At 33.1% G+C, this 10,118-nt stretch overlaps 2 protein-coding genes across 3 annotated transcripts; one reads left to right on the top strand and one right to left on the bottom strand.

The window, feature by feature from the left end:
- The first annotated feature begins 2,654 nt into the window (after positions 1 to 2,654).
- LOC125215762 (transcription factor IBH1-like) lies at positions 2,655 to 3,071 on the top strand. The gene has a single exon (XM_048117298.1). The coding sequence runs from the start codon at positions 2,655 to 2,657 to the stop codon at positions 3,069 to 3,071; it is 417 nt and encodes a 138-aa protein (XP_047973255.1).
- Positions 3,072 to 7,254: 4,183 nt separating this feature from the next.
- LOC125215122 lies at positions 7,255 to 9,526 on the bottom strand. 2 transcript variants are annotated; one of them, XR_007175215.1, is made up of 3 exons: positions 8,913 to 9,526; positions 8,016 to 8,386; positions 7,255 to 7,766 (listed from the first exon to the last, which is right to left on the bottom strand). XR_007175215.1 is itself a non-coding variant. In XM_048116444.1 (2 exons), the coding sequence occupies exons 1-2, from the start codon at positions 9,408 to 9,410 to the stop codon at positions 8,321 to 8,323; spliced, it is 564 nt and encodes a 187-aa protein (XP_047972401.1). In that variant the 5' UTR covers positions 9,411 to 9,526; the 3' UTR covers positions 7,851 to 8,320. The 2 variants fall into 2 exon arrangements, 1 of the variants encoding a protein (XP_047972401.1); XM_048116444.1 differs by lacking the exon at positions 7,255 to 7,766 and having other exon boundaries at positions 7,851 to 8,386.
- Positions 9,527 to 10,118: the final 592 nt, after the last annotated feature.

Below are 10,118 nucleotides of genomic sequence, written 5' to 3' on the forward strand. Positions count from 1 at the left end.
TATTGAAAATCAAAGCAATAATCTGTATTTCATAAATAATACTCCATGTGAAACCATATTGGGAGAGGATTATATATATTACAAAGAACACATCTTTAAATTGTATTTGTATGAAAAAAGTGAAATAATTTGTACTCCATATATTATGATGGGATGGAGGGAGCAGTGTATATCTATTGAATTTTCTACTAGTACTATTAAATATGAATATTGCTTGCTTATTATATCTTCTGGTCTCCTGGAATCTCGTTCATGTGACAGTGTCAAACAAATTTATACTGTAATTGTTTAGTCACGATTTTAACAACTTGACTATGTATATGTTTTTTTCATTTCTTGTAAATTTAACAATAATTTAAGTACATTAATCACTCCAATGAAATTTGAACTTGAAGCATCGAATATCTGACGACCATTCATACCACTAGGCATTTGATGACACAGATTGGCAACTAGGTCATAAAAAAGCATTTTATTCTTTAGGCTCAAATATATCTTCATATAGTACTATAATTTATTAGTATGCCTAACGAATGAAATGCCTTTAATTTAATCAATAATATTGAGAAACAATATAAGATTTGACCGATCGTATTTGGGTATCAGATTCCAAAAAGGATGATCAAGATTAAGGATAAAAAGATTACATATAAATAACTATGAATTAGCAATCCACAATTGCGATAAGCCATAGAGTATCTGTCCACTGATTTTGATATTTCAACAGCAAAATTCGTATGTGAATAATGTTAAGCTCATTTATTAATTAGAGTCGAAGTCAAACTTTATTATAAGTCTATCTGTGGGCCCAAAGTGTTAGTGTACTACTTAATTATCACAACTATAAAACATGTTTTTTAGTTGCGGAATTTACAACTACTACAAGTCTAATTGAGATTATGATGCAAACTAAATATTCTTGTCGACGCAATGACAGTGCCGGCTTGTTAAAGATTTGTTTACTTTGTAAAAACCTATGATAACTTCAAACAATTACCTATTAAAGTCAAGATTAATCATGAGAGTTTCAACAAAGCCCCTAATTAATCGAGTTTGTTAAAGTGCCGTAAAAGAAAACAACCCTCATCAACATCACTTGCCACAAAAAAAAACTTGCACATCAGTTTTACTTTAGTAGTTAAAACAAAAATTTCCAAATATCTAAAAATTAGGTAACCGTAATAGCAGCCACAAATACTGATTATTAATGTTAGAGTTTAATTGCAATTAATTAAAATGAAATTAAGGTTGGTCCAAACCATTACGGCAGCGGCCGCCACCACTATTGATCTACGCAACCGAATTATATTGCTTTACGCCCAAAAAGGATGAAGTAGAAAATGGATCTATATGTATAACGCAACACACAACATGGAGAATATAATTAATTAATTAATATATGTATGCACAGAAAGGAGGGTTACAGGTTATGGTAAAACTTAAAAGTGACTGATAAATGTGTGATAGATTTTAATTGAGATATTTTTATTGTGTAACATATCAATATTTGATTGAATGTATTAAAATATTCAGAATATGTCACAATTGTTTGACATGATTTATCAAAATTAAATATACTTAATACGGTGCGGGCTTTTTGATTTATAACTGGGTTGTAAATTCGGACCAATTAAGGTGTCATAGATAACGAGTATGTTAATTGTCAACAAAAAATATTCCAATATACTTACTAAATATATGGAGTAATTTATAAGTACATAAAAAGGCATTACCATTGAAAATATTATTATATGCATAAAAAGTACTCCGCTGAAATACTACTATTATTTGGTTTGAAAATCAATATCGATGATCTATTAACAAAAATATATAGAATTAAAATCGATTTTTATTTGGTCCCCTCGACGAATATTAATATACTATATAGAAATATATAAAGCAAATAATAGAGCAAAAGAAGAAAGGAAATGGCCCACCATTGAAACGGGGTTAATGGCGCCATGTGCAACCATATGGTAGTTGGCCCTTTTCATGGCCCACACTAGTTACCCTCTTTTCACCTCCAACACCCCTATATATAAACATCATTTTATATATGAATATAAATAAATTATTATTATTCCATTTTATTTAAGTTAATGTTTTATACGATTGTCTTCATTTTAGGATTACATATTTACATGCATAGCTATATGTGGAGTTGGGGTCCATGAACCTCACACAATTTGAAATTTTCTTAGCATATTTTAATAATCTATATAAAAATATGTAATATCATTAATTATTTAAATTTAAAAAATATAATGAGTAAGCTATGAAATGTCTTCTTGAATCCTCATGCAAAATTTGAAAATTTCTTAGGATATTTTGTGACCTTACATTTTAAGCGAAAATTGAAACTTTTTTTATAATCACTCTCCTTTTTGTTTAAAATAAAACCCTAATTAGAAATTAGATAAAATGAAATATATGTATGTCCTAAAACCTAAAATAATAGTGAAAATTGATTCTCACGTCTCCTTCTCACCTCCCATTTTCAATCCTTTCTTTTCTAATATTCTCCTTTTCCTCATTCCCTTTACTCTCTCTCTCTCTCTCCCAATAGAGATCTTGTGTCAGAAGCCCTATTTTGTCAGAACCAAATCTTCACCTCTCCAATTCCAAAAACCCTAATATTTTCTTCTTCGACCAGCATGAATATTCAGCAGAGCGCCATCAAGATTAGGTTTGCGGTAAAGTTTGTGCAAGCGATGAAGAGGCTGAACAAGAGAAGAGGCATGACTATGTCCATGTCTACGAGATACCGGGCCACGAGAGCAGCGGCCTGCGCTTCCATGGCGTCTGCAGTTGGGCCGCAGAGGGCGTGGAGCCGGGCCGTGCTTAGGAAGACAAAGAGGCGCCGTTTTCAAGCGATCAGCAAAAAACGCAGACTGATTAACCCTAGGAGAGAAAAGCTACAGGAAGAAGATCTACGAGGGCTCGTGCCGGGAGGGAAAGGAATGGAGTATTGCAGTTTGTTGAGTGAAACTGCTCATTACATAAAATGCCTACAAGCACAGATACAGGTTATGTCAGATATACTCAATCATCACTCTTCCTCTCTCAACTAATTATCACTACTTTGCAAATCAAGAAATTGAGGTTTCTCTGATGTTGGAGAAATTATACAAATATATTGGGATAGTTTATTATACTATATATAGTTTTAATTTCTATAATTCATACTTTGGCATATATATAGTATTATTTCTTCTATCTGTGCATGTGAAATAATTGGGAATTACTACAATCTATTCCTTGCTTCTATTCAATGGGTATTAGTATTACCTCAACTAAATTAATATGACCTCTTTTTGATTTTTCCCGATTTTTTTTGGACTGGTGTTGTAATTGCAAAAGAATATATATTAAGATCACTTTTTATTTGAAACGGTTTTCCTGGTTTTGTTTTTAAAAAGAACAAAGAGGGACTACGCTTTTCTAAGATTTATATGTGTAATGCTTAAGTCTTTTATAATGATAAATTATTGAATCCCCAATTAAAATATTGATGCGAAATATTCTTGAGATTTTTTCATTGGAATATTATTATGTATGATTTCAGCGTCATTATAACTTAATTATAGATTGGTATATATATTTTATAGGTAATATATTAATAGAGGTAGGTGCTTATTCGTTTTTGTTTTTAAATTAGGGAAAGAAAGCATGAGGAGTAATTCTTCAAATGTCCATTTTTTCTAAATAAAGTATTTTGATTACTAAAATAGTAATACTAGTATTAATTATTTCATTTGCTTTTGTTACAAATATAAAAGGGTCTCTTCTCACACTTTAATTGAACAAAACTAGTAATTGAAAAAGGTTTTGTTCATGTAATTAATGTTTTATTTATATTGCTTAAGATTATATTATGAGTAAAGATTCGTGAGATTAAGATATGCACACATGATAGTAAGTATGCCACTATATATGATCTTAAATTTGGATATATCTGTTTACTAGTAGATCTGACTTTGCAGATAGTCTCACTACACATTTTTTTTCATGGTGTATGCATGTGGATGAATATGTATATTTATAATTTTGTTGCGTAGTGTTTGAGTTTTAATGTCAAGAATCTTTTACTAACAAAAGGTTTCGCACAAGACTACTAGTAGTATTCATTATCTATAAGTTGCACTAGACTTGGTCAATGTTTTTTTTTTGTCAGATATACAAATATTAATTCAAATAAAAAAAGGACCGAGGAATGAATTTTGATTTAATTGGTTTTATGATCTATATATAAAATTGGTTTAATTAGACCCACGACAGAGAATTTTTTTTTTCATAGAATATCGCGTGAGCCGATTTTACATGTCAAAATTCTTAAGAGTGATTAAATTCGAATTCAAATGCATATCCAGTTAATAGCATGCTTGTAATTATATTGGTATTTAATAAGGTTTGTATGTTTAATGCTTTAATGCTAATTATAAATAGTTACAAATTGATATCTATTCTAATTGATTCTCTGTAATTTTAGTTTTAATTTAAGGAATCATTTTAGCATCACTAACATCTTTGATAAGTCGATTAAAAACATCCTTCTGATATAAAAATATATATTAAAAATATTAAATGGAATATGTACATAAATCACAAAAATAGGACCCAAGATGCAATGGGCCTGTTAATTAAAATATACTGTATCTCTCTACGCAAGCAAGAATCCTGGATCGATGGGTCTGTTTCTGCCAGTCAATATTATAATGGGCCGTTAATAGTGTGGGCTTAGACCAAACCAATATATATATATGGTCTACTTAAATGCATTTTTTATTCGACTACTTATAGTGGAGTAGGAGTATAATTTTTCTTTTACACTTCATAAATCCATCAATAAATATGTAAATATCATTTTGTTTCAACACAGATTTTAAGAAATTTTTTAAAGTATACTATGAATGGAAACTGTTGGTAAAATATATGATTATCTCTTTCTTAGTTGATTTTTAATTTTTTATTAGGTGAGTGTTAGATAGTTTGATGCAAATAGGACAACACATTTAATGTTGAACATTTGTTTGATTAATTGAAACACTCAATGCTCAATGGAGAAAATATTAAAGTAATGAATGCATTTGTTGCAACAACACTGAGATTCATCCCAGTTTTTCAATTAGATTAATTATGATTATTGCCACTTTTCCTCCATCATTTGTTGATTTAGATAAGATTAATGTGGATTAGACGCATTTCCAACTCTTTACTGCAATGCCACGTCACTTCTTGCTGTGCCTAGTCAGCTTTTCCTGTGATAAATGATTGCGTTTGGCAGATCTGAGTGAACATATTCTAGTCAATAAGTCGTTAAGAAGAAATTACTAAAAAAATGAGATAAATTTATACTCTCCCATCACTCAAGACTTGCAATTGATGAATGACACGTAATTTTAGTATGAGTTGTTAAGTGAATATATAGAGAGAAAAAATATAGTTGAATATTTTATTAAAGAGAGGAAAGAATATATTTATTTTTAAATATAGAAATTGGATATCTTGAATGAGACAAATTTAAAAAGAAAAATGGATATTTTAAGTGGAATGGAGGGAGCAGATGATTGAAAAGTAAAAATAATACTAAAAATGATTTAAGTATTTACCAAAATATAGATTTGGCCATGATAAGAAAAATACTTCATCTGTCCATAAAAATAGACTATATTTGTCATTTTTGGAGTGTTCCTTAATAATAGACCAACTCTATTAAAGGAAATTATTTTCTCTCTAATGAGTTGAGTCTTATTCTCCACTAAAAATCCTTCAATCACTTCTTCTTTCTGACTCTCTCTTACTTTAGCAATTGTGTATTAAAACTTGTGACGTTTCAAATGTTGTCTATGTTTTAGGGACAGATGGAGTATGATTCAACTACAATAAAGATAAAGTATATGTTTTATACTCCATTTGTCCCATTTTAGGAGTCTGGATTTAAAGAAATGTAAAGAAAAGTTGATTAAAAACGATAGTGGAATGTGAGTTCTACTTTTATATACTTTTAGTTTTATAATAAAATGTGAGTGAAAAATGTTAGTGGAAATATTCCAACCGGAATTCGTAAAAGTGGGACAACTAAAAATAGTAAATCGAGACTCCTAAAGTAGGAAGAAGGAGTATTTATTAAAGTGAATTTTATTGACGTGCACATTATTAAAAGTAGTATACTATGGATTAACCTAGTTCAAGATATATTCCCAATTTCGTATAATTTGAGATCAATCAATATTCCATCACACTTCAGAGTGTCCACTGTAGGGCCACAGCGGCGCCCTATAAACGGGGACGCGCCGAGTAGGCGGCGAGGATGGGGCGATGGGACAGGGGCCGCGACGCTGCCCGCTGTGCCTATTTCACGGCCCGGCAAGCCGCGGCGGCACCGGATTCCTTTTTCTTTAAATTTTTTTTTTGATTTTTTATTTATAAATACTCCATATTTATTCGAATTGAATAAAAATATACTAACAATTAATAAAATAATGTGATTTGTGGCTATAGACAAGTCCACTTTAGGCTGAACAAATGGCTGTGGACAACTTTTTGTGACTGAGCCACCGCCTTGTCCACGTTATTATGGACACTCTTAGTCAACTTATTTTTAGCAAAATATGTTAAGCAGGATAAAACGTGATAGATAATAAAATATACTACAAAATATTGTTTCTATTTCAAAAAAATTTCACTTGATTTGAACACCTAAAAAAAACTATCACTAAATGGCCCAGAATATTACTCCTTTTTTTGTTGTTTCCTTAATAAAATACAAGGTTGTTAATAAGTATAGAAATACAAGGTTGTTAATAAGTATAGAAATACAAGGTTGTTAATAAGTATAGAAATTACTCTTCATTTAGAAGTTAGGGCTTGTGTGGTTATAATTCGTGCCCGGATAGTTCTGACTTCTAATGAAACTAAACCCAATTAATTACGATGGGGCGCAGTTTAATGAGTTACATGACAATCATTACAAAATCCTGTTTAAATATTGATAAAACTCGAATAATTATTAAATACTACTCCACTTGGTTACAGCGATAAAGCGTTGATTGCATGGAGAATTGGAGACTAAAAACCCAAGATTAACAGTAATCCATCATTAAAATAAACAGTAATCATTGAGAAACAGAGTGCCCTGTTCTCCCAAAGGAGGAGCAGATCAACTTGATGATATACTGTACCTTATGATCTCTTACAGCATGCCAGGTTCAGACAGAATAATGTTACCCCAGATTTAAATATGTTCAGACAAAATAATGTTACCCAAGATGCAATAAATATGCTCAATTATTTGTAAGAAGAAGCAACTTACAAGCAACAAAGTCACCCCTAACATCATCAAATAATTTGATATTCAATCAACAAATCATGACAGAATCTATATCCAGGTAGTATTGATGCCTTACATTATCACATTTCCACAACTACCAACCAACCTATCTTTTCTATCCACATATGAGCCAGTGCTTAGAAAGAACAATATCATTCACTTATTTAGCAGTGCAATCACTAAATGGAATGACAATTATTAGCAGATTTCCACAAAACAGTTAGTACTCCTACTTTTCTTTGCCTTTGTTTCCTAGTCAATGGAATTAAACCAACTCTTCCTACCATTCTATATTCTGCTTAAGATATAGTAACATAGTATTGGACATGAGACAGAGCTCATCGTAATTAGATTATAAACGGTTTCTGCACTACAAACGAGACGGTATGGCTATCTACTCTTACCTTCTCCGTGAAGTGAGAGGCTTTAGCATTCACTGTAGTCAAGGTAAACGAGAATTAGTGAGCTGCTGGCATAACGCGAGCTAGTATAAGCCAAAATACGATGAACACAGCTCTGATTGGGGAAAGAAAACTTTATTGCTTATTTCTTGAATGGAAGAAGTATGTATGACTCATCAGCTAACATTTTATACTACAAAAAGATAACCAATTCAACAATTTCATTTAACTCCATCATCGTGTAACCAATTTAACGTAGTACCAAACCGTGGCAAATAGATCACCTGATTCCCGAAACCTGATGCCCCAATTTGGTTCATCTCCCCTCTACCACAATGATGCAGATATCTCTGGTTTTTCCTCCAACACCCATCAACACCTCCCACTTGACTTTGCACAGTTTGTATCAGGACAGGAGGCAACACGACTACTTTGAAGACTCGGCACTACAGATGCAACCACAAGCACGCAAACGAGAATGAAGAAATATGATCTCTACACCAGACTCTCTGCAGACCTGTACATACAAGTATTGAAAATCCCCAACGTGATTGAGCTTTAGTGTATCCTTTCGTGTTCCCTGCCTGCTCTACAATGCTGTCCTCGCAACATTATCATCGCGACCAAGTTTATTCTGATGCTTCCTCAACCGAATCTAGTAAAAAAAAGGTAGTATAATACATTCATTAGCTCCTCTCTATAAAGCACAAATATCCAACTAATATAGAACCAATTCAGCAATAATTAAAAAACAATCCAAGAACATATATCACACTCCATAAAAATAACAACATTGCCTAAAACAGAACTAAGCTAAAGATAAACAACATCAATCAGTATCATTATAAAATCCTGTATTAGCACTTCATTAAATGACAACTAACTAAAACAGCACATAATATATGGAAAAATTGCTAGAATTCCCACATGGAGGAATCACTTTTCAATTAAGTTGCAGGAATTGACTAAATTAAGCAAAAGATCCCAACTTCATACCATATAATGCAAAGAAAGAAGCATCCAGCATTCCAGCTCATTTATTCCAATATTCAAATATCACAAATTGCAGAATAAAGTAAGAATGCAAAAGTTCATGGCAGTTCACAACAAATGAGCATCTTAAACAAACTCTAACCACTTTGAATATTCAGAGTCTGAATTAGGTTATGAAATATATATACCTTAGAGAAAGTCTCAACAGCCTGTCTACCAAGGTGAAGATCCGGTTGGGAAACGGCCAAGCAGTCCCTGGGCGTCTCGAATGAAGAGAGAGAAAACTGCTTGGAGACGACTCCAACATCGAAGTAAATCAAGCCGGAGCTTGGAATATCAACGCGAATTTCGATGACAGGGAACCAAAGGAACAAATCCTGCGCGGAAATTCCGGAGAGCTGGTCGATCTGGCCGAATTGCAGAGTGCCAGAGATATTCATGTCGTAGTGCAATTCGTTCTCGAACTTGGCATTGCAAGCGCGATCCAGGTGCACCTCGAACTTGCCGGAGTCGTCGAGGCTGAAGTTGTTGATCCCCTTGGGCAGCAGCCCCATCGGCAGGCCGTGGTGCTTGAGCACGTCGTAGATGGACGGCTCGGATTGATCGGCCATCGAGGAGAGCGATGAGAAGAGGAGCAGCAGCGATAGCTGGAAGAGGAGATGACGCGGGAATTGCATTTTGAGCATATCGTCAAAACATGGGAGAGAATTGGGGGTTTAGGGTTTAAAGAAAAAGGAGGAGGAGGAGAAGAAAAGGAGGAGAAGAAGATGGAGATTGGGAGAGAGGTGCCAGCGAGAATACAGATGGGATTATGAGAATGATCAATTATTGGTGGTGGAGGAGGTGGGCCCCGCCGACATTTGGAGTTTTGCTACCATGCGTCGCGCCTTGTGATGGGCTGGCTGGCCACCCATTATTTTATTGCTTTTATTTATTTAATTGCGCCGGAACTAATATTTGTGTTGGGCGAGTGGTTGGGACGCGCTCTGACGTTAAGAATATGACGCCATTAACCAATGTTGCAGAGAAAGTGCAGACTTCAAGTCTTCAACTCTGTATAACAGAGAATCCAATTCACCTAAATTCATGTTTTTTTTTACAATGATAACTGGAAATTTCATGTGTTTATTAAGATGAATAGTACTCCATTCCCTCCACAAAACACGTTACACTTTTCTTTTTAGTTTCTCCCACTAAAAATTATATTAATATAAATATTACTATTTTCTCTTTCCACTTAACACACAAAACAAAACCTCCTAAAATCTCGTGCCATCCCACAAGTGTGACATCTTTTATGGGACGAAGGGAGTACTAATTTCGAAATACTACTACTATTACTTAATTATCCAAATGTTATCCTAGCTACTAATTTGGAATGAGCTGTTAAGTCA

This window comes from Salvia hispanica, chromosome 3 (genome assembly GCF_023119035.1).
Source record: "Salvia hispanica cultivar TCC Black 2014 chromosome 3, UniMelb_Shisp_WGS_1.0, whole genome shotgun sequence".
Lineage (NCBI taxonomy): Eukaryota > Viridiplantae > Streptophyta > Magnoliopsida > Lamiales > Lamiaceae > Salvia > Salvia hispanica.

Bases quoted from the DNA above. Each gene is read 5' to 3' on its own strand.
- LOC125215122 (XM_048116444.1), bottom strand. From the start codon at position 9,410: ATGCTCAAAATGCAATTCCCGCGTCATCTCCTCTTCCAGCTATCGCTG. The intron at 8,387-8,912 runs GTATATATATTT...TTTTTTTACTAG, and splicing joins CTGTTGAGACTTTCTCTAAG to ATTCGGTTGAGGAAGCATCA.
- LOC125215762 (XM_048117298.1), top strand. From the start codon at position 2,655: ATGAATATTCAGCAGAGCGCCATCAAGATTAGGTTTGCGGTAAAGTTT.